The following is a 24,296-nucleotide window of genomic DNA, read 5'->3' on the forward strand; positions in this document are numbered from 1 at the left end:
GACTCGATCGAGCCTTGCCAAGGAAGTCCCCTCACGTATCTTTGTCTTGTTTTGTCTTTTTCCAGACAAAAGCGAGAAGAATTGGCCCAAAGGGTGGCTGAAGAGAGAACCCGCCGAGAGGAGGAGGCCCGCCAGCTGGAAGCTCAGCAAGCCAGGGAGAGAGAAGAGCAGCTGCGGCGGCAGGAGGAGGGGCGGGTCCGGCGCGAGCGGGAGGAGACGGAGCGCATCCAGAAACAGGTAGGCGCGGGGGCCCGGGCCCCGCCCGGGAAGCAGGGCGGTGCAGCCCTGGCTCAAGATGGGGCAAGGGGCAGCCCAGATGAGAAGAGGAAGCTGTTGAGCGTGTGGTTAGGAGTGCTCGTGTCTCCCCCGTGCGCGCTCGTGGTCCTCGCGTTCTCCGTCCTCGGGCGCCCCGGGACTTTGGCGCAGCGGGCAAAGCCAGCCTGTTTGTTAAGAAGCAGATGCTGACTTCCCGTTTTCAGAAAGAAGAAGAAGCTCGTGTTCGGGAAGAAGCAGAGAGGGTCCGGCAGGAACGGGAGAAGCATTTCCAGAGAGAAGAGCAGGAGCGCCTGGAGAGGAAGAAGGTAGTTGCATCCGCCCCCGCAGCCTGGCGCCCTCGCTGCTCTCATTCTGCCTAGATTGAAGGCGGCTCCAGACCAAGAGACTAAGCTCACTGCCGTCAGAAAACAAAAGTGTCCTGCCCATTCCAGGTTAACTAAAGTGACTCTGAGTATTAATGTTCTCCTCCAAAGAAATCGCTCTTGGTGTTTCAGGCTTCACCAAAAACAGTTGCTTCCAATTCATGCGGCTTAAGCCAATTTCAGCTTCTTTGAGTAACTCCAGTTAAGACAAAGACAATTATATCTTCCCAAAGTAATAGACATGTTTCAATGCCCTGCTATTTGCTTAGTCAGTGAAATGCGCCAGGCTAGCTTTCTTTCGATATCTGATCTGTTTGCTTTATTCTGCCTTTTTTGTAGCGACTTGAGGAGATAATGAAAAGAACTAGAAGAACAGAAGCTTCAGATAAGGTATTGAGATGGCCTTTTTTTTAACTATTCTTAATGGCTTTTTTTTTTACTTTCATTTGTAATTTTAACATTAAAAAGTCTTTTTTTTTTTTCTTTGTTAGAAAACTGTTGATCAGAGAAATGGAGATATAACCAAGGGAGCACTCATTAGAGGAACAGGTATTTATTTCAGTGAACTCAAATCAATTCAAATATAGAATTTTTAAATTTATTCTGTGGAGGTCAAGATAAACATTGATTTAAAATAAAAATACTCATTGACTCACAGAAGCTTAGGTGTTTCTCATCTAGCCCACAAATAATCCCCTTTATCTAAAAATCTCTAGCATTTCTAGCAGATTTTTTTCACTTTTGTTTATACTCTAATGGAGTATTTAATGTCTTAAGTCATTTTATATATGTCTCTATATATCTATGTGTATGTATGCCTCTATAGATATGTATACACACATATATGTGTATATACACACACGATTAGAAGAATTTTCTTTGAGTTTATAAAATTAAATTTCATTTGTCATTTACTATCTGCTAAAGGAATCTGTGTTTATATTTGCTATTAAGGACATTAAATTTAAACATTTTGACAACTTGTACTTATGGCATTTCTCAGAAAAGGATTTAAATGTTATTTCTTTTAGTTCTCACTTCAGAATAGAGTTAAAATTTGAAATTTGTTGAAATTTCATTAGAAAGTTGTTCATCCATAGGCTTTGGACAAAGATGATTAATTTCTTGGTGATTTTAAACCAAATTTGGTGTATATAAAAGTAAAATTTATCTTAGTGTTTTAGTACTCAGACTCAACTAATATTTATTAAATGCCTTCTTTGTGTCAGATACATCTGCATACATTTTCTTGTTTAATTTCCATTGCAGGCCTGTGAGATAGGAGATGCTTTATCTTGGAGTCAGCAGTCATTTTCAGAAAACTTTTGTGTGCCAGGCCCTTTTGTAGGTGCTAGGATTCAGTGTGAACAGGTCAGCCGAGGTCCCTACCCACAAGGAGAACTCAGGTTGAGTGACAGGCCCAGCTCGCACAGCTGGAGTCCAAGTCACCAGCTTGTAATTTGGCTCCTTCCATGATTCCACGTGGTCTTCATGATTGTACATACAGGTGGTTGGTCGATAATTCATTATTCAGTCTTCCTCTTTCCTCATCTGCAGTATCAGTATGAAAAGAAAGGACCAGAGATACCTCCGTTTCTTTTACTGTTTATTATAGACTGGAGTAAAGATCAAATGAAATGATTTATGTGAAAGAACATTCTCTGTTCTGGGGTTTTCAAATGTAAAATATGGGTATTTGGGGATTTGGTTTTACTTCAGTAGAGGCTATCCGAGTTCCTCTGTGTCATAATCCCTTCAGTGTGGGGCTTTTCATTCTTTTTTAAAGATGCCCTAATTATATTTGTTTGGAGAATAGCCTAATGGTTGCATATTAACCCCACTGCATTTTTAACAGGTTGCCTCCAAGAATGTTGTAATACATGTAGGCTTAAAGCAGGCATGGCACCCAGTAAGTCATCAGAATGAGCATTTTAGAATGTAAATTGCACCAACCCAGGATTATTTGAGGAGCTAATGCTGTAGTTTGTACATGGCCAGGCTCCTTGTTGGTTTATTGTTTTTCCATCTGTCTTACTCCTGCTATTCCCCTATCAATTCTTTCGATTATTCTTTGTACCTCAATTCGAGAATGAACAATGGCCAGAAAGAAGGTGAAACTTGTCAGTCATCACACCTGTGTTTATCAACTCTCATAATAAATTTGGTTTGAGTTAATAGTGCTAAAACGAGGCCTGAGGATTATCTAACACATGTTCCTCTTCTCCTGGTCCCACATTTGGTTGAGGACTGAATGGTACCACCAGTGCTCCAAAGAGAATTCTAGGCTGGGCAGGCAGGTGAGTTTGCAGACCTATCAGAAGTCTTCTCAGAAGATTCCTATTACCAGCTTTGCAAATTTTGGCAGCTTTTAAGTTATTAGTCTGTTCTTAAGACTTCACGTAAACCTGGCCCAGATTTTAAAGTCAGTCATCAATATTGTTTGCTCACGCTAGACTCCAGTGGGGAATATTGAATGACTAGGTAGCACAGTTAGGTACAATTCACTGGCCTTCCGTGCATGAAATCCCCACCATTCTTAAGTGGGACTAAAACTGAGTTTTCCAAAATATTTTTCATCACTTAGGGTATTTCATGGTGATTTGCTCCAAATATTTCAGTAATAATTTGTTCAGCATCGGCCTGACCAAATCAACTTACTGTTATCTTCATCAATTGCTTTGGTTTCAGTATTACATACTTTTTTGTCCAAAGCCAATTTGGTGCAAGCAAAAATAATCACAGCACTGATTTCCACCCTTACAATGTGCTGGGCAGTGTTCTAAGTACTTTGCATGTGTTAATACATTTAATTCTCACAGTAGCCTATGAGTTAGGTACTATTACTATCCATGAGGAAACTGAGGCACAGAGCGTTTGTGGCTTGCCCAGGGTCACACAGCTGGTAAGTAGCAGAGCCAGGACATAAATCCAGGCATTCTGGCTCCTGGGGTTTGGGTTTGATAGTAGAGTTGTAGTAACCCTTTGTTCCATCTTCTTTGCCATGTCCAGTGGTGTCTGCACTTCCAAATACGACAAACTCTCCAGGACAAGGAGAACCAGTAGCCATCCCCCATGTGGTTACCTCACCCCAATCAGAAGTGACTGTGGAGAGGTGAGTTAGACAACTGCGGCCTTTCTTACTGACGCACATTAGAGCAAAGCACGACTGTTTTTGCCCCACCAATCCCACCAGAATTTTCTGGGGCCAGACAGACTTTGAGTTTTAACATGAAGATTTATTTAGGTTCATTAATGTTTGGTAGAGCTAGTAATTCTGTAATCTGAGAAAAGGAAAATGTCTTTTTTTCTTGAGTCTCTAAATATGATGGTGAGGTTTTTGTGTGGCTATTAAAAAAAATTACAGGGAATAATTTGTTACTTTCCTTTGTATGTATTTGGCATGATCCTGGACCATCTTCACACCCTTTGATGATATACAGCAGCTGTATTTTCACTGTATATACTATTACAGTGAGTCGCAGGTTTGTTCCTTAGTAAAAGTAATTTAGATGCCAATATTTCTTTTACTAGTAGTAGAGCTTCTTATTGAGGAAACAAATGGTTGCTAACAATAGTTAAGAAGTGTGGCTTAAAGAAAGATTGCCTTTCTGTTCCTTTGCATTTATACTGACAGCATTGTAAGAGTGCTCTCAAAAATGAAAATTAAGGGTAGTCATAGCCTGTGCCTAAAAATCCAGTCATAGAGAACTTGTAGAAATATTTATAATAATGTTCAAATTTTTCAGCTGCAACTCTTTTTAATTATCAGAATTTACCGAATTATGAGTTCTGTCTCTAATGCCAGTCTTTGCTACCATAAGAGAATTGAAGCTCCTCAAATTAACTTTTTTAATAGATAGAAAAATGTCTTTTAAGATCTAAGATCTTGGGCTTCCCTGGTGGCGCAGTGGTTGAGAATCCACCTGCCAACGCAGGGGACACGGGTTCGAGCCCTGGTCAGGGAAGATCCCACATGCCGCGGAGCAACTAGGCCCGTGAGCCACAATTACTGAGCCTGCGCATCTGGAGCCTGTGCTCCGCAACAAGAGAGGCCACGATAGTGAGAGGCCCGCGCACCGCGATGAAGAGTGGCCCCTGCTTGCCACAACTAGAGAAAGCCCTCGCACAGAAACGAAAACCCAACACAGCCATAAATAAATAAATAAATAAATAAATAAATAAATAAATAAATAAATAAATAAAATCTAAGATCTTTTTTTCTTCCAGTTTTACTGATTACTGAGATATAATTGACATATAGCACTGTATAAGTTTAAGGTATATGGCATAATGATTTGATATATATAAATTTTTTTCTTAATCTGAAAACACATACTATACAACATTTTGTATTGTTGGAAGCCATGAAAAGACAAGTTGTCCTAAGATGGACATCCTAAGATGTCTATAAGTCATAAGGTATCTATGTATAACTTTCTGGGACAGTAAAAAATTTTTTTAATTTGCCCATTTCCTAAGAGAGATTTTAATAAGCATTTGATTATGTTTAATAAATTTATTGTCATAATTACCTAAGAGATATATTAAGTGATATTTCATTTTTTTAGTTTTAGTTTGATTTTCAAATAATGTACTCATTTCCAACTACTATAATTTATAATTATAATTTATAATTATAATTTATAATTATAATAATGTACTCATTTCCAACTACTATAATTTAATTCATTGATGTCAGAGATTTTTAGAAAAGGATTAAAAGTACCACAGAGAACCCCATTATTATAACGAGGGATAGGTTTTTTAAGCCACTGATAATTCTCTCTGAGGAGTAAAATTAGCTTATACTTTAACTGACTCTCTTCAGTGGTAAAATCAAGTGATTAATCATTGTATAAGAACCTGAAACATATCTTCAAGAGTCTTGCATCCAACTTCAGCCTCCAGAGAGTAGCCAAAGAAGGGGAATTCAAAAGCCGGTACTTGTATCTTAAGAGGACACACAGATCCATAAACCCTAACCTCAGCAACTTCAGCTTCAGTTTTATAGTTTCTGCTGGTCACAGTGTCCTCTGAACATTTAATAATTGGTCATCCAAAGCATAGGGCATGATTATTCCTCTAATTGCTAACAAGTAAGAATGGGTGGGGTGGTTGGGTAAGAGTGGGAGGGGAAAATGAGGTCAGCTGTTGATTCAGGCCTGGGGTTGGCGTTGCCGTTACAGCTTGTCAGCACACACAGGCCTGGAAGGTGACAGGAGTTGACGTGGTCAAGGAACAAGGGCTTTGAAGATGCATTTCTTTTGCCAAAACTTCTACTTAAAAATCTCTCTGGGATGAGAACCAAAACTCTTTCCCTGATTACAGAAAGCCCATTGGTACTGGGAAAGAGCAGGAGGATGGGCGTGGCAGTGCAAGGTATTAGGTATTAGGTATTAGGAGGGGGTGTGTGCGCGAGTGCACACGCGCTAATGTAGGCTACTGTGATGCTGGGCCTCTTCTCCCCTCCTTAGTGAAATAGCAGAAACGTACCATTATAGTCTGAATCTGTATAATATTTTTATGTTCTCTTCCACGGCACTTTTACAAATAATATTTTCAACATACCCTGCAATACCTTGTGAAGCACTTAGGTCAGGCGTCTTTATTTCTTTTCTAGAAGAAAGGGTTTAATAATTAACAAAAAATACCATAATACCCAAATCAGAAATGTTTTAGAATATGTTCCACAAAGTCAATGTATCTCACTGACTGGGGAAAGTAAACTGTTTCCTCAATAGGGAAAAAAAAAGCAAAGATTCCTAAAAAAAAAAAAGAACAATGGAAAGATTAGATATCTACTAGCTTCATTTTCACCATTTGGGAAGGAGATGGAAAAAGACTAACTTACTAAAGTTCAAGTTGTTGACATTACTGACAATAGAGACCTGACTTTCTGATCTCTTCCATAGATCTCTGTCTACAGATAAACATTGGTTATGATGAGTGTGTATTAGAAGTTAAAACCGTCACAATTTTTGTTTCACATTTTTAGTCTTATTAATATTTTCCATTTGAAAATTTTAACTCTAGAATTTTGTCAAATAGGGTCATTTTTTATACATGAGCCACTGAACAAATTATGAAGTTTGCAAATATGTTTACTGCTGCAGTCAGATCAAGTGAACAATAAAATTAATTAATCTAGCGTTCATTTGGTGCACAGGCATTGTTTTGCTGCATTGTAAAGCATAATAATGAACATGTAACCTAACAGCCTGCCTATTTGGTTATGGAGTGTGTAAAGGGAGTGAAAAACCTAAGAGAGGGACTTCCCTGGTGGTGCAGTGGTTAAGAATCTGCCTGCCAACGCAGGGGACACGGGTTCGATCCCTGGTTCGGGAAGATCCCACATGCCGTGGAACAACTAAGCCCGTGTGCCACAACTCCCGAGCCCACGAGCCACAACTACTGAGCCTGTGTGCCACAACTACTGAAGCCTGTGCGCCTAGAGCCTGCGTATCGCAACGAAGAATAACCCCCGCTCACCGCAACTAGAGAAAGCCCATGCACAGCAACGAACACCCAACGCAGCCAAAAAAAAAAAAAAAAAAAAACCCTAAGAGAAACTATAGGTAGAAACTAAGAATTTGTTGGCCAGTTAAATGTATCTCAAAAATCCAAGATATTAAGCATGAATTAATAAGAATCAAGGTGGGGTCAGAGGCAGATTTAAGGGGCAAAGATGAGAAGGTTGGTCTTCAACAATTTACCTATAAAATTATGCACATGTTTTAGAAAGCTGGAGACGTCCAGGAAGGGCTGGAATTTGAATAGCTGGGACTATAAAAAATAGCATCATGAGAAAAACATAGGACCAGAGATCACACATTCAATCTGGACTGTCTCCCAGTAGTTGTGTGACTTGTGCAAATTATGCCCCTCTATAATCCCCTCATCTTTGAAGTCAAGATCCTAATAAAGGCTATTCTTTATAAGACAAAGAGATATAAAATGCCTGCAGTAGACAGGCATGTTAAATATATGTAGAACTGTTGATGATGAGGATCTATTCTAATTGATAAATTTGTCCATTTGATTAGTTTTAGTTTAAAAAGCTGTTTTTTTAAATAAGAATTTAAAGTACAAGTATGTCAGAATTCACCATTTTTGTTAGTAATGATGAGGTCAATCATTCTAACATTTCAATTGTAAGATTATAAAAGTATTTATTATAAAACAGTTTGTCCTAAAAATGTTTTCCAGTTTTAATACTAACTCCTTTTGATTTTGGTTTTTCAAACTCCCTAGTACTCCCAATTTGGAAAAACAACCAAATGAAAATGGAATATCAGTTCAGAATGAAAATTTTGAAGAAATTATAAATTTACCCGTTGGATCTAAACCATCCAGATTAGATGTCACCAACAGCGAGAGTCCAGACATTCCTTTGAATCCTATTTTGGCCTTTGGTGATGAAGGGACACTTGGGCCCCTGACTCAGGTAGATGGTGTTCAAACACAACAGACAGCAGGTAAGCTTGCCTCGAACTCCCTTCAGTAATCATCAGAAATATGTGACACCCAAGAGGGAATGAACCTTCTGCTGTGTGACTGTGGCACACTTTGTCCTTCAAGGGACCAAATAAGCCACGTGGAAGAGATTGTGCATGGGTCATTAGAAGTTGAATTTTGAGTTGGGTTGGGCAACGTCTAGGGCCCCTCTTGTTCTCCCACTCAGTGTAGAAATTCGGTCTGCAGCACCCACTGGGTATCCATGGGCCTCTCCTCACGGAGCGGCACTCATTGCCCAGTGGCAGTGCTTCATATTGCGTGCCCAGAACACGCTTCATATTAAGACAAACAACCGTAACTGAGTGGCCATTGAACCTAGTTCTGTCCACTAGAGAAAAGGTTTGTTTGGTTTCTATTCCATCTTTCTCAGCTCTTCAGATATTTTAAGACTGCCAACATGTTCTCCCACCATTTTTCTCTCGTTTGGGTTTAGCAACCTGGGATAATGTACTATTGTCCTTTTTAAATATAATAAGATAGTTACAATTTAAGGTAATGTGACTAATATTCCAGACTAGGAGCGTACTGAGCCCAAGGGCCTTCCATCCCTTGTTGAGTGACCGTAGCTGTTGAAACAGCAAGTGACTCTCTTATACCCTGTCTCTGGAACTCACACCTAACCTGAAGTCATTGTGCAAAAAGAACAGTAGCTTTACAGGACCCAGAGAAATAACAACATAAAAAAATTACCAACGCAGTGCTCATAGTAACTCAACAGCACAGTCCCGTCATTGTCAAGAACAAGTGGGATAATCCAGCTCCATCTCTTTTCAAACCTCTTTGATTTCTATCATCTTCTCTCCCAGCACCTCACTTTCATGTATTGACCAGCATCTTTTTATACTGTTATGAAGAGAGCCAAGCAAATTCAGGATGTTTATACATGAGTCGGTAAAGCATTATTTGTGGTCAAATTGTTTTGTCGTTTAGATTCCATCTGTGCACTTTTAACATATTTCCCACTTTAAAACTGGTTGGAAAAGCCAACTTTGAACCTCCTATCCAAATGAAGCTAGTCTTTTTTCCTTCTCTAATATACTGACCTGGGGAGTGTAACTTCCCTTTAGTGATCTACTTTTCTAGGTTGTAAAAGGAAGAAGGTCCAGCTGTCAATGGAAGCTATAAAGCCTGACATTCTGACTCTTAAGCCTTTGAGAACAATCTGATTACCTGTGTGTTGGTGGAAACATTCCTGGTGCAGCTTCCTGCTTTGTCATGTCACAGATTCAGAGAGATGGAAGGAACATTCAGATGACTTCCTGCTTCATTCGCCAGGCTTTAAATCACCTTTTGATGTACCTGTCATTTCATTCTCACTCTTCCATACCTTCTCTAGGAACATAGTCCAGTGTCTGTGATATTAAGTGGTGTTAGGGTTCTTTTGTGGTCATGACTACTTATTAACCAACGTTTATTTAACCTCCAGCATATGGTTGGAACCCGAAGTATCAGGTACTGAGGATTCAAGACAAATGAATGTAAAGTCCCTATTCTCAAAGAAAAGTACAATTGACTTACGCAGTTTGGAAAAGGAAATGATATATAGCCTAAGTTAAAGAAAAGGACATGTTTTCCTACTAGTGGTAGAATTCACTTACATATAAGACCACGGATCCTGATAAAATTGCCTATTCTTATATAAGACAATGTATAAAAAAGCATGGTAAAATTTTAGGAATGTAAGATATTACTGTAGTATTCTTTAAGATTTTAGATAGATGTCATATTAATCTGTTCTTTTTTCTGTCTCCTAATATAGAAGTTATATGAGCATTTCTTCTGAAGAACCAAAGCAGAAATTTAATAAGAATTTCTACAATTAATGGAATTCCTTCCATGCTACAAAGGAGCATCTCCCCTTCCTCCAGTTTTCTAAAGATTTCTTGACCATCATTTTGAAAAGACTTTATTAAAACCAGCTAAAGACAATAGACTGGATAGCTTTTCTAATAATTTTCGCCAATAGAGAAAAAGAAATCCTCCCTTGTTCTTCAGTACTTTAAAATGGCTTTTTCCAGTGTGCTCCTTCTTAGGAAATCAATATTTTTCTGCATTCTCTAAAAGATGAGAGCATTTGGCTGTAAAAGAAATAGGCCGAGTAGGCATGATTTTTCACATAGATATTTTGGACTTTAAAAGCTAACATGTAAAATTGGCACAAAAATTTTTACCTTTCACAGTGTAATACTTGAAATATAAGTACCTCTTGGTTCAACAAGTAGAGTGAATAGGAGAGATGTTTAAATGAAGCCTGTTTGTTTAAATATTATTTAATAGAGCGAAGAGCTCTATTTGTAGAGGCAGATTACCAGGTTCTTGTAAATGCAACTTGTACATGGACATTCTGCAAACCCCACTGTCCCATTCTTCTTGCATCTCCTTTTGCAAAACATACTCAACAATTTTAAAATGTGGAAAAAAAAAACATTATTTTTTCAGAGCAAGAAAATAATTTACTGTCCTCTTAAATAATGTATTTATAAAGTTTTTTCAGATAAACTAATCAAATAAATTAGAACAATGTGACAACATTGCAGAATTTGATTTATGAGATGCATTCCTTATGTTACCATGAGAGAATGTTGTTGATGATTCAGGGCTATTTCTGAAGTCTGTTTATTGCTGCTGTCCCCAGTGATGATGGGACTTACCTTTGCCTTACCTGATCACAAATTATTTGGAGGTGGGGGAGAATAAAGATTTAATATTTCTTTAAATAAAAAAGAGAATTTGGTTTTGCTCGTTTAAGAGCAATGAAAAAATGATGGAATGTGGACTGCGTTTGGCACCCAGGACACTGCAGGATGAGACCTTCACGAAGGTCCTTGTTCTGCGGGGCACCCATCAGCTTTCACCCTTCATCCTTCTTCGCTTTCGCTGCTGAGCTTGGCTGTACAGACTTGCACTTTCATTTGATCATATAAATTCAATTTTATTTTACCATTTGAGAGACTACTAATAACTAAATACTGAAGGAGAGAGAACACTGAGGGAACGCATTTTTTTATTATGGAGTGTTTAAAAAAGGTAAACTTCTGCCCCTAGAATGTGTTTTTATTAAAAGTGGGATTGATTAGATTGAATGAGGGGCTGTTCATTTATTGGACCATTTCCTTAAAATCCAAGCATACCGTCTTTAGTAACAGCTGTAATTTGTTAAAAACATTACTTTGGGGTTTTTCCCTATTCTCAGTTGTCCATGTACACATAGTCATATTAAAAGAAAAATCTGTTCAACCAAATTGTTTTGTTTTTTTTTTTTAAGTCGACCTAGCATGAAACACCAAATAAAATGTGTTTGACATGTTTTTACTTTTAGGTTTCTCATATGTTATAACTTCACTTAGGTTGATTCTTGAGTTTTCAAATTGTTCTTCATTTAACCTCAACCAGCTTCCTCTGAACAGGCATACAGAATAGGTTGATTTCAAATTTAGAGCAGGAGTTCTGTTTTGGCTAGGTTTTCCTTTTTTCATTTATATTTAACTTAAGCAATCATTAGCAAACTGAATGCCTCTATGTAATCAAGTTTTAATTAGAAGTGGTAGAAAATTGTTAACTCTATTTTGTTAACTACACTGCCAGAGGATGACCTTGACCTTTACAATGGCTAGAATGCTTTCTGTCCAGCCCTTGAAGATCAGTATTCACCTACTGATCTTAAAGAGGTCCTCAGTAGGCACTACATTAAAGGAAGGTCTCAGGGATCAAATATGACCCTCTCCATGGAATGAGGGTGCATGGGCTTTTAGTTTCCTTTTCCACAACATTGCAGTCTGTTTTAGGCCAATTTAATCACCAGTCACAAGTTCATTTGGTAGATACCTTCCAGTAAAAGCTGGCAGCTAAGGCTATATGTTTCCTCCTGCATAACATCACTACCTGGTGGTATATTATGATAAAAGCAAATCTAAAACAGAGTTTTAAGGGGAGAATGAGGGAATAAGGAGGCTGAGGAGGCTCTCAGTAGAGCCAGAGAGGTGAAAAACTACAGAAAGCTGGAAGAGAAGCGCTGGTCCATGAGAAACTCATCTGGGTTTGTTGTCTTATCAAAGTTGGGCTCCTACCGTCTTGCGGTGGGAGATGGGTGGGAGATGGGGCCCTGTCTTCAGGTGTCGGCTGGAACAGTGTTTCTCATCCCTGCCTTTGCTCATGCTGTTCCCTCTGCTAATAATACTCTCCACTTCATATGAATGTTTGGAGGATTCCATGAGGTCTAGCATATAAAGATCTTAGCACCATGCTTAACCCATAGTAAGCATTCCGTATTTATTAACTAAATAAAAAGACTCATCCTTCAATATTCAGCTTGTGTTTCTCCCTCCAAGAAACCTACTTTCCTCCCAGAGTCTCACTCTAGGTTAGGTTCCCTTCCTCTTTTCTAATGCTAACTCTCTGAATATGCCTCTATCATTGTGCTTGCCACAATCTATTACATTTATATTCATGATTCTCTCCCCCACTAGACTGAATCCTTGAGGGGGAAGACTTTTATTCATCTTTGTACAGTATTCCCAAATGTCCAGTGTGGTACCTGGTACCCATTAGGGACTTAGCAATGTTAATTGTTATAATGGATGGATGCTTGCACGCATGCATGAAATCCTCATCTTGACTTTTTGACAGCTTTTGAATTATTGATTAGCCCTTTATTCTTGAATATCCTTTCTCCAGTGGATTTTGTATCAAATCAGAGGTCAGTTGCAGACAACAGAAACCACCACAGTATTTTCAGCAGAGGGAGATTTAAACACTGTTAAAATTGTTGGAAGGACTGAAGAGCATGCTCTAGACTGGGCCCTCAGGAATGACTCCCAGATCACAGCAGATAGGACCCACTAGGAGAGCTACTACCTCTCCCACTCAGGAAGATGAGAATTCAGGAAGCCACCCTTGGAACCACTGAACATATTGCCTTTGCTGAGATCCAGAGGTCAGGAAGCCACCACAACTGAACTTTCTCCTAGAGCCACACAAGCAAAACATGGATTCCCAGGCCTTTGCCTCTTGTCCCTCGGGAAGCTGATGCGGGAATGCTGAACACTGGCCAGGAAGGGCAGAGGGAGCCAACAGTCCCATGACCTTCTTGCCAGCAGAAGCAGCCCAAAAGTGCTATCTACATCTTTCAAGCCTCACTCACATCACCCGATTCTCAGAACCTGCATCACATCCAGACCCTCTGGTTGCAAGGAAACCTGGGAAATGTAGTTTTCAGTCTTAACACTGCAGAAAGACATCCTAGACTCACGGTGGATTGGATGTTAAGACAGCCCCCAGAGATGAATGGATAAAGAAGATGTGGCATATATATACAATGGAATATTACTCAGCCATAAAAAGAAACGAAACTGAGTTATTTGTAGTGAGGTGGATGGACCTAGAGTCTGTCATACAGAGTGAAGTAAGTCAGAAAGAGAAAAACAAATACTATATATGCTAACACATATATACGGAATCTAGAAAAAAAAAAGAAAATGGCCAGAAGAACCTAGGGGCAAGACGGGAATAAATATGCAGACCTACTAGAGAAAGGACTTGAGGATACAGGGAGGGTGAAGGGTAAGCTGGGACAAAGTGAGAGAGTGGCCTGGACATATATACACTACCAAATGTAAAATAGATAGCTAGTGGGAAGCAGCCGCATAGCACAGGGAGATCAGCTCGATGCTTTGTGACCACCTAGAGGGGTGGGATAGGGAGAGTGGGAGGGAGGGAGACGTAAGAGGGAAGAGATGTGGGGATATATGTATATGTATAACTGATTCACTTTGTTATAAAGCAGAAACTGACACACCATTGTAAAGCAATTATACTCTAATAAAGATGTTAAAAAAAAAAAAAAGACAGCCCCCAGGATCCTCCACAGCTCCTGTGGCCCTGCCGCTGTCCTGGCCCTCCTCAGCCCCAACTCTATCCTCTTCACTGAGTCTTCCTTTTCTTCCCAGCACCCCACCCAATATGATTTTACCCTTATGTTGTCTTATGTCCACTATAAGTGGACTTATGACATAAGACAACATAAGTTGTCTTATGTCCACTATTTCTTGCTAAATGCTGGCCACTTCTTTTGAAATAAAGTCTACCTTTACGGTCCTACTCTCATCATCTTCATTTCTACTCCGATCACATTCATATCTAACGCATGGACCATGCTCAAAAGCTTTTGTTTTCCTCATAGCTGTCAGCTGATGAAGGTTTTTTTTGTTTTTTGGGGTCTTTTGGCTGCGCCACGCGGCTTGCAGGATCTTAGTTCCCCTAACAGGGATTGAATCCAGACCCACAGCTGTGAAAGCGCTGAGTCCTAACCACTGGACCGCCAGGGAATTCCCTGAAGGTCTTTAAAAGGCAATTCATCAACCAATTTTGACTCAAAGTAGATGATTACTCCAGATCAGAAAAAGATGACATAACATCTAACACAATTTTCCCTTTATGTTCAACAGAGACCAAGAAAGTCAGGTATGAATAGTCAGGTTTTTATGTGCTAAGTACAGTTTCTTTCTCTCATATGGAGATATGAGTAATAAAAATGTTTTTACGATTTATCTTTCTCTAAGCTTTAATGAATTTTGAAGCTTATTGGTAATTGTCTTTCCAAAATTGTATCCTGGCTTGGAAAGTTAGAGAAAATTTCCTATATTAAGTAGAAAATACAATTATAGTTAAAATAGCTCTCCTTCATTGTGTGTTTACTATGTGCTCGTCACTGTGTTAACGGCTATTATACTTTAGCTCCTTTAACTCCTTTAATCCTCACAGCACACTCTTGAGGTTGATACTATTATCCTCTGAGACTTAGAGAGGTAAAGAATTCTTTGAAAATCACACAGCTGATAAGTACACTGCCAGGACTAGAGCCCAGGTCTGCTTCCAGGGCCCAAGTTCACATCCACTGCTCCGTCTATGATGTGACCTCTAAAATGAGTTCATTGAAATCAATGTGCTCTGTATGTGAAGGGAATTACTGCTTTAGTTTAACAGTAAACTCTCAAGAGGGGAAAAAAAGGAAGATGCATCTTCTTTATCATTGATTAAACAGAGATCGACAAATAAGTAAATATATTTGGAGATAATTGGAGTAAGGTTCTTCATTCTCAGAATAGTTACAAATATGGAAACCCAGTGGTGTTGAACTAGATTTGGAGGTATTGATGTGAACGCATAGTATCTAAGATAAATAGATAGATAGATGAGATTTCTGTACATATATATGTATATGCATACATTTATTTCTTAGCTCTGCCTACTGAGAGGACCTAGTAGCAATGACAATCCATTAGCAATGATCACATCTAGGGCCTAGATATTGGTTACTAAATATCATCTTCCACTAAAAGGAAAGAGGGGTCTTTAAAGAAATGGCTGCTTGCAGGGCAAGGGCAGGGAAAGTACAAGATGAGTTTGATATATCTTATGCCCCATAAAGTGGGCAAGTGCCTTAAGAATTATGGGAACATGTCAAAAGGATACAGGACCTAGTTTGAAAGGCCTTCCACTGGCCAAATCTAGGACAACTTGAGCATCAAAATAATAATGATAGTCATAGATTGTGACCCATTAAATAAAAGAGAAACTAATGAGGCCATACTGATTAAAAATAGAAGAAAAAACTCTAACTCACAGTCAAATTTCAGGTAATAAATATAGAAAGAATATGGAATCTTAAAATCATCAAATTGCAATTATAATAATAATTGATTCAGGCAATAATCATCAATGAATACCGCAAACAGTGGGTGGAAATTTGATGAGGAACAGCATACGTATATAGTCTTAAAGTATCTTTCCACAAAATACCTAATATTATCCATTTAAAAAGTTAAAAAATACTTATTAACGTTAAAGTAGAGAAACCTGTCAAATATCCCCGTAAGTGATAAACATTAACACTAGTCCAACTCATGGGCCAGATCCATATATGTATCCTCATATGATACACTGAGGAAACACGGCATTTCGATATACCTGCCCAAAATGCATAACCTAAATTTAATGATGCTGAAACATCAGACAATCCCAAAATAAAGAGCATTTGACAAAGTAACAGGCCTGTACTCTTCAAAATGTTAAGGCCATGAGGGATAAGGAAAGACAGAAACATTTCCAGATCTAAGGAGACTAGAGAGAAAACCTGAGAACTAAATGCAACATATAATCCTTGACTGGCTGCTTTGTCTAAAGAAGACAACATTGGAACAACAGCCAAAACAAATGGGAGGGGGGGGTCTGTGAAATAACTGGTGGTGAGTATCAACGTTAATTTCCAGACTGTACTGTCATCAGGTGGGGGAGTACTCTTGTTAGAAATTACAAACTGAAGTATTAAAGGGTAATAGGGAGCAGGTCTGTAAACCTCAAATAGCTTAGAGGGGAAATATACGTCACATACATATAATAGGCATTTTATATACGTGTGTGGGTGTGTATCTGTGTGTGCTTATGTACGTATAGAGATCCAGTGATGAGGCAAATGTAAAAAGTTAACTGGGGAATCTCCATGAAGGGTATATGGGCATTCTTTGTGTTGTTTCTGTAATTTTTCTAGAATTTGAAATTATTCCAAATGAAAAATGTTTAAATATATGTACATAACTTTGGGATGATCTCTGTTCCTTCTGCCTGACATTAGCACAGAAAATATGATAACTGTAACCTAGCTTAAGGATCTTTCACGGCTGTGCCATGAACCAGCACTACGACCACGAGGTGAGTCAAGGAGTAACAGTGGCTTCTATCTATTGAAGTCTTACTCTACGTGGAGACAGTGCCCAAACCGCCTTATACATAGTACACATCCTCCCGACAAAGCCCAGAGGCTTGGGGGCCTCAGCACCTCGCCCAGGCCCACCCAGCTGAAAGGGGCAGGGGCAGGCTCTGAATTCGGGCCTGCCTTGTGCACAGCTCAGGCTACAGCCGCTCTGCTACCCTAGTTTATAAAAAGACAAAGTTGCACTAAATGCCTGCTAAACTTCTTTTTAGCCCTGAGATACTATAAGGCACATTTCCAGGTTTCTTTTTTGGAGATTGTGATTCTTTTGGTGTGGTGGTGAGGGTGTCCTGGGTGACTCTTAGAATGAGACTTGCCGGGGTCATGTGTGTGTGATGGCTCGGCCAGGGCTAATTTGTTTGAGGTGACATCTGGACCCTTAGCTTGGTGTTTTCTCTTGACCTGCATGTAGGTGGCCAGTATCCCCCTCTCAGCCATCCTTTGCTGCACAGCACACTTCTGGAGCTGAAACATCAGAGCTGCTCTCTATGAGAAAATCAGGTCATGTCCATGCTTTACGTGCAGTGACCACACATCCTGGTTTGCTGGAACAGTCCTCATTTAGCCTGCTCTCCTGGGATAGGTACTATGAGCTCCCCTTTTTTCTCTTCCAAGGGTCTCTGTTTGGACACAGGTCCTATCATCAGGCTGCTGAAGCCCTCCTGCCTGGTCTGGCTGTCAGAGCCTCTCATAGGCAGTCTGTCTCCTCTGCGGCCGGTCTGTCCGCATCTCTAATCAGTGGATCTCTGACCAGACCAGGTTGCACTTTGTCCCCAGACCTTTAAAGAACCAATAGACCATGGGAGTCATTTATAGTTTCACTAAACACGGTATAGATCCTTCAGAGCTTTGTGCATTCTCTTAAAATCACATACATACAGATACTGCTCATCAAGTCAAATTTTCAAGCCCAATACTTTCCTTGCCAAAGACAGTATATGTTTATGTAAAGCCTAAGCGCTTCATGCCGATGGCTTGTCTTCGTATCATGACCATTTGACTATGAAATATAATTCTTTACAGTCTTGCAGCTCAGACTGGGTTCTCAGCCGGCTCCCTGGTCCTCTCTTGATAATGACATCATCACTCACTCTCCAGCTGGAAATGACAAGGGTTTCCATGACAAAACAAACAGACTCTGCTGGCAGAGGCTTTTGTATGTGGGTGTATATATCCCCTGTGCCTTTGACTCTCAGGATTGATGAAATGGGCCTCTCTAACAGCCTGGAAATAATAGTAAAATGCAGATGTCACAGGCGATATGATAAGATTTTTTTTAAAATTATTTTTGGCTGCATTGTGTCTTTGTTGCTGTGCGCAGGCTTTTCTCTAGTCGTGGCGAGCCGGGGCTACTCTTCGTTGCAGTGCCCGGGCTTCTCGTTGCGGTGCCTTCTCTTGTTGTGGAGCACCGGCTCTAGGCGTGCGGGCTTCAGTAGTTGCAGCACGCGAGCTCTAGAGCGCGGGCTCAGTAATTGTGGCATATGGGCTTAGTGTTCCATGGCATGTGGGATTGTCCCAGACCAGGGCTCGAACCCGTGTCCCCTGCACTGGCAGGCGGATTCTTAACGACTGCGCCACCAGGGAAGTCCCAAGATATTTTTTAAACATACATCAAAGCAATAAGGCCTTGAAAAGAGGTAATTATTTAAGCTTCTTAGGCCCGAAGAATCCAGATGTTTAATTATAAAATGTTTTCTTCCAGTTCTAGATATAAGCTCTCCTGGCAACATTGAACTCTGCTAAAGAATATGATTTGTCCTTCTCTTCCTTAGCCCTATTGTTTTTTTACAAATCAAAATGTGACGAGCCATTTAAGTGAGCAGAGGGTCAATAATATGAATAATAGCAACTGTTTGTGAAGGGCTGACTCTGCCTGCATCAGACTCAGGGACTTAACATGCATCATTTTGAATCCCCCCACCAGCTGGCAGAGGTAAGTATCGTTATTCCTATTTTAGAGATGAAGAAACAGGGTAGTGCCAGAGCTGGGATTGAATCCACATCGTCTTGACTCCAAAGCGTATGTTTCATCTACAAAACACTGCCCAAGGAAAGTTATGCAAATAAACTTTACAGTTAATGCTCACTATTTGGGCTTGACGTTTTAGGGATGGGTTGGAAAAGGAATGGAAAAAATAGATTCGGGAACTAAAGCACCCATGAGCCTTATCTTCCTGTACCAATTGCAGCCCTAAGATAACTTAATGAATAAAGCCAGCGCATAAAATCAACAGTCATGGGCTATAAATATTAACTTTATTCCCCATTTTGTTCTCTCCATGCTGTTCCCATGGAGACATAGCTCCTCAATTTATCTGGAATTCAAACCGCCCAGGGGATGTGACTGAGAGCTTTGAGAGAGGCCCAGTAAGAGGCAGGCGCTGTGTAAAGCTTCAACCCCTGCTTGAGTTCACTCAGCCCCTCTCCTTCTCGCTCTTTCTCCCTTTCCCATTTTTATTAGAAACTGATGGTGAGATGGATTCTCTAATGAGATATGGACTCAATAAAATTCTTCTCCGTTTGTAAACATTCTCAGGGAGAAAAAGAAACCTCTATGGTGACCGGCCATTTGTAGGCAAGCCTACAGACACCTTTCTGCAAAGCTATCCTCTCAGGGGTAGAAACCATCCCTAGATCTGGTAGACATTACTGATACCCACAGGGTCTAATTAGACATTCCACACCCACACTGGGCACTGGCTTAATTAAAACATTTATGCTGCCATTTTAACATTGAGATATATTTCATTCCCTGCAAACAGTACAGATTCTTGAAAAAAAAAAATCACTTTCAGATGGTCTAACGTGCCATCAGATGCTGCCCTGGGTTTTTATCTCAAATGAGATTTCTAATTTGGCCATTCTGGTGCTATTTTCTTGTTTCTCAAGATAGGTATGGGGGGGAAAAACTTAGGTCAAAAAAAATTTTGCTGTCCCTCAAAGGGTCAATACTCAGTAAATTTTGAAAATGAAAAATTCTTGATAGACAAGTGAATGACAAAAAACATTAGTATTGAAAGGCAAAATCTAATGACAGTGATAAATAAAAGTCAAATTGAATTATCTTGAAGGAAAAACTATAACTCATTCCTATCTTCATTTTCCTTTTTGGTTTCTCTCTTTTTTCTTGTCTTCATAAACCTACAAAGAAGACTTCTATGAATTTGTGATTGAAGTTCCTACCCCTTCTTTGCCTTGCCTGTAGAATAAATTACCTTAAAATGGAAAGGGGTGGGAATCAAAGTTTAGTCCTCACCTCATATATGAATATCTCATGAATAGGAAAATAAAAAGTAATCATAGCTTCTACAGGTTGAAGGCTGGCTGTGTCTGCTACGAGCCTGGCTTTTAAACTATTCATCTGCATTTCTCATTGAATTCTCACAGCATTCTTGCAAGATAGGCAATAGTAGAGCCATTTATCATTTTGCAAATGAAGAAACAGGCTCAGAAAAATTAAGGAACCTACCCAAATCTCACATGTGGTAAAAGCCAGAGGCAGGATTGAAACCTAGGTGTATCTCATTCTAAATGTTATATTTTTTCTACTACTCCGTGCTGTCCCTCAACTGCTGTACTTAGGCATCCAAACTATAAGAAACATGGTGATAGAGTGAAAGTGTTTCTTTAAACCTTAAAACCAGGTATGTTTAAAGGGAATAGACTTGGAAGATTTTCTTCTAACATGACAAAGTGCCTGGGACAAAATAGGAGTGAAACGAAACTTAGTTCCTCTTCCCTCAGAGAGAGTAACTTAACTTGTACTAGAAATTTCCACCAATATATTTTATTTTATTTTATTTTATTTTTTTCCCTTCTTTTTGAAATTTTTATTCAAACAAGTAGAAAGGGGCTTAAAATTAAACAAAGTACATTTTTTTGGTCATATATATACATGGAAGAATTTCAGTGCCTTGTTGCAATATGTTTTAACATGCACCTGCATTGGCTTGAAAGTCTTCTCACTACAGGCTGGCAGAGCAATTCTGTGGAAAATACTGGCACACACCATTCACTGCCCTGCTTTCCCCCTCTATCCATACCTCCTCATATCCCTTCCTCCGAGCCCTAATCCTATTCAAGGCCACAGATAATGGGATTAAAGGAAACACAGCCAGCCAAGAAATCCTTTCTAACCTTCATTTTAACGCTGGGCATTTTCTGAACACAGCATATAATCTTTATTAAGTACTGGATGCCCTTGTCATGGCTCCTTCTATACTGAGATTTATCCTCTCAGGAAATGTATGACAAACAGCAGAAGGAGAAAGAAAGAATATAAATGGGGTGAATGTGTTATTCCAGCTTTCTGCCTAACTGAAAAACAACCAAACTTCCACAATTACATCAGGTAATACTGGCTGCTTCGAATCACATGCTATGCAAATGTGTGTATTTTTCAAAGACCAGATCTGTACTGTTTAGAGGACCCATAAGACTTTGAAGTAAGCACAATTTTGTTCTAGTCATTAATAGGACCCCAGGGTACCAAAGGCCTGTTCAACATGGGCTCTAATGTTTCTCAGCAGTTCTGTGAGGAGGCTTGTCCCTTGAAATATGTATTGCTTGTTGAGGGTTATTTCAAATGAAAAGTCTGTGTCCTTCTTTTATTCCTACAACCATATCATCATCAATTTTTCTTCTCCTCCTTCTCTTCTTCCTCCTTTTTCTCTTCTCCCTCAAATTTTATTGAACTCCTTTATACCATGTAGTTAATATTTATTGATTGTAGTTTGCACCATTGCTCTATTTACCTTCATCCCTCCATTCTTATATCTTCTCACAAAGGAATATCTTGTTAAGACTTTCTGCAGGCTAACTAAAAACAATCTTTTTAATTAATGTAAATGTTCTACCTTATTTCAGGGAGAAAAATTTCATGACATCTAGCACAACTCTAAACATTTTCAGAATTCACTGCAAAAGCAATGTTTAAAAATCCACAAAGAAAGTGAGTCTCACTATGGAGTAATTAAGATACAATATAGTTTACCTCAAAAGAAAACCCAAGCTTTTGCTCACTCAGGACTTAAAACTAAGGCTTACACATTTTAAGTGGTTTGTTCTGAGCCGGCCAGGGAATGATCTTATTAGGACATGAAAAGCCTCTTGCATTTAATTCTCACTAGCAGATATCACCCCATCGGGGACCAGTAACTCAGACCCAAATGGGGCCAAATCAGCTCAGCAGGATGGCCTCAGAGCCTTCTCTGTTCTTAATGCTGCAAGTCTAAGAGATCTCCAAACCTAGACTCAAACTGGCAGGGATAAACATCCTGTAGGATATTGAGGCCATAGGAAACCTGAAGCTACCTGTCGTGATTAAGAGTACAGGATTTGGAATTCTGACCCTTGTATTTGAATTCTAACTGTGCCACTAACAAGCTGTCAACTAACTCCTCTGTTCCTGTATTCTCATTTGTAAAATGGGCATAAAAGTAATACCTACTTCCTAGGGTATTATTATTCCTAGGGTGAATAGGGACAAAATGACATGAGATGTGGAATGCATTAATAGTAGTGCTTGACATGAATATTAGCTATTATTATTTTTGCTATTAATATTACTATTATTACGACAGCGAAAGGAAGATTAAAGCTGCTGTGCCAGGCCTGGAGATATAGTATCTGAATTTGTGGGAGTATTTTGCAAGATTCATTAGCTTGGGCAAAGAGCACATACCTGATGGTTTTGCCTTGGGTTTTAAAAGAAAATATATCTTTTAACCTTTTTGTACTATGACATATAATACACATGCAGAAACATAGGTAAAATATAAATTATAGTGTAAGGAATTACGTTAAATTTAACACCCATGTAAATCTCCCAGGTCAGAGAGGATATTATCAGAAGCCCAGAAAACCTCTGCATGCCCTTTCCAAACCACAAATCCCTCCCTCCTCAAAAGTAGCCACTATTTGTACTTAAATATAGTCATCTTTTTGGCTCTCTTTATTCTTTAAACCTAAGCATACGTAAACACTATAGTGTGGTCTTGCTGTCTTTTTACAGCAAATATAAATGGGATTGTACAGTGTGTGTATTTCTTTGTTTCTGGTTTCTTTTGATCAACATTGCATTTGTAAGATTCCACATTTTATTTATTTCTGTATTCCACTGGATGAATATGCCACAATGTAGGTACTGTTTCTGCTGTTGATGGACATTTGTGTGGTTTCCATTTTGGACATTTGGATATTAAAAATATTACTGTTATCCACACTCTTGAATAAGTGTCTTGGGGTTCACTCACACACATTTTATATACCTGGAGTGGAATTGCTTGATAACAGAAATGCAAATATTCAAATTTAGTTGACAATGCCACGGGTATTTTCTGAGATCAATGTACCATTTACACTCTAATCAACAGTGATGAGAGCTCCTGTTGCTCCACATTCCCACCCCAAACTGGTCTTGTCAGACTTTTTAATTTTAGTCATTCCCGTGGGTATAGAGTGGTATCTCATTTCCTGGATTATTAATGAGACTGAGCACTTCAATTTTTAGCGGCTCTTTGGATATGCGTATCTCTTGCCCATTTTTCTTTTGGGTTTTGTCTTTTTCCTACTGATTGGTAGGAGTTCTTACTGTAGTCTGCATATGATTATTCTTAATAGAGTTTGCTGTAGATTTTTTGTAAATATACTATCATACAAAGGAAGTTCTCTCATACTACTAAGTCTACTGAAGTTTTTATCATGAATAGATGGTACATAATAAGGGTGGTGATAAAGAATTAAAAAGCAAAAAATGCGTAACAAACAGCCCTGTTATATCCCCAAATTTCCAGAAGGTGGAGGAAGAGAGCCACTAAAAAGACTTCAGCCTAGGATTTCCTGCCTTCCAACACTTATTGCCAGTTTGAATTGTGCAGAGAAGTTGGCCTATTTAGCTATTTTATCCTCGTTCACTTAACTTGTAGCATTCCCAGGCAGAAATAATCTTCACTAATGCAGCGTTATGTAAGGGATGCTGCTTTCCTGGTTTGATCTCTCTGGGCTTCAATACTCAGGGTGCACTCAATCCATGTAAATATAAAAATACCTTAAGGGGCTCTTTTGCTTTGGAATAATGACAGTAGGATTCATTTGAAATGACTGAACTCACATGCTGGAATGAGTAAACAGATGTAAGTAAGTACTGATATATGGCTACACACTTAGTCTGCTCAGCCTCCCATACAACATGCCATCGGCTGGATGGCTTGATCAACAGAAAATTTATTCTCTTACAATTCTGGAGGCTGAGCAGTTTAAGATCAGTGTGGCTGGTGTGAGAGCTCTCTTCCCAGGTTGCAGACAGCCACCTTCTTACCGTGTCCTCACACAGCAAATAGGAAGAGCGCTCTCTAGTGTCTCTTCTCATAAGGACA

The 24,296-nt window shown here is 39.3% G+C and overlaps 1 protein-coding gene across 2 annotated transcripts in view; it reads left to right on the forward strand.

The window, feature by feature from the left end:
- Window positions 1–11,377, forward strand: part of MAP7 (microtubule associated protein 7) — a 161,377-nt gene extending 150,000 nt beyond the window's left edge. For both annotated transcript variants that reach the window (XM_068550958.1, XM_068550959.1), the window contains exons 12-18: window positions 66–237; window positions 480–581; window positions 978–1,028; window positions 1,130–1,187; window positions 3,648–3,750; window positions 7,890–8,113; window positions 9,913–11,377. In XM_068550958.1, coding sequence (XP_068407059.1) covers window positions 66–237; window positions 480–581; window positions 978–1,028; window positions 1,130–1,187; window positions 3,648–3,750; window positions 7,890–8,113; window positions 9,913–9,923 — 721 coding nt within the window. In that variant the 3' untranslated portion in view covers window positions 9,924–11,377. The remainder of the gene's footprint in view (window positions 1–65; window positions 238–479; window positions 582–977; window positions 1,029–1,129; window positions 1,188–3,647; window positions 3,751–7,889; window positions 8,114–9,912) is intronic.
- Window positions 11,378–24,296: the final 12,919 nt, after the last annotated feature.

This window comes from Eschrichtius robustus, chromosome 9, assembly GCF_028021215.1.
Source record: "Eschrichtius robustus isolate mEscRob2 chromosome 9, mEscRob2.pri, whole genome shotgun sequence".
Taxonomy (NCBI): Eukaryota; Metazoa; Chordata; class Mammalia; order Artiodactyla; family Eschrichtiidae; genus Eschrichtius; species Eschrichtius robustus.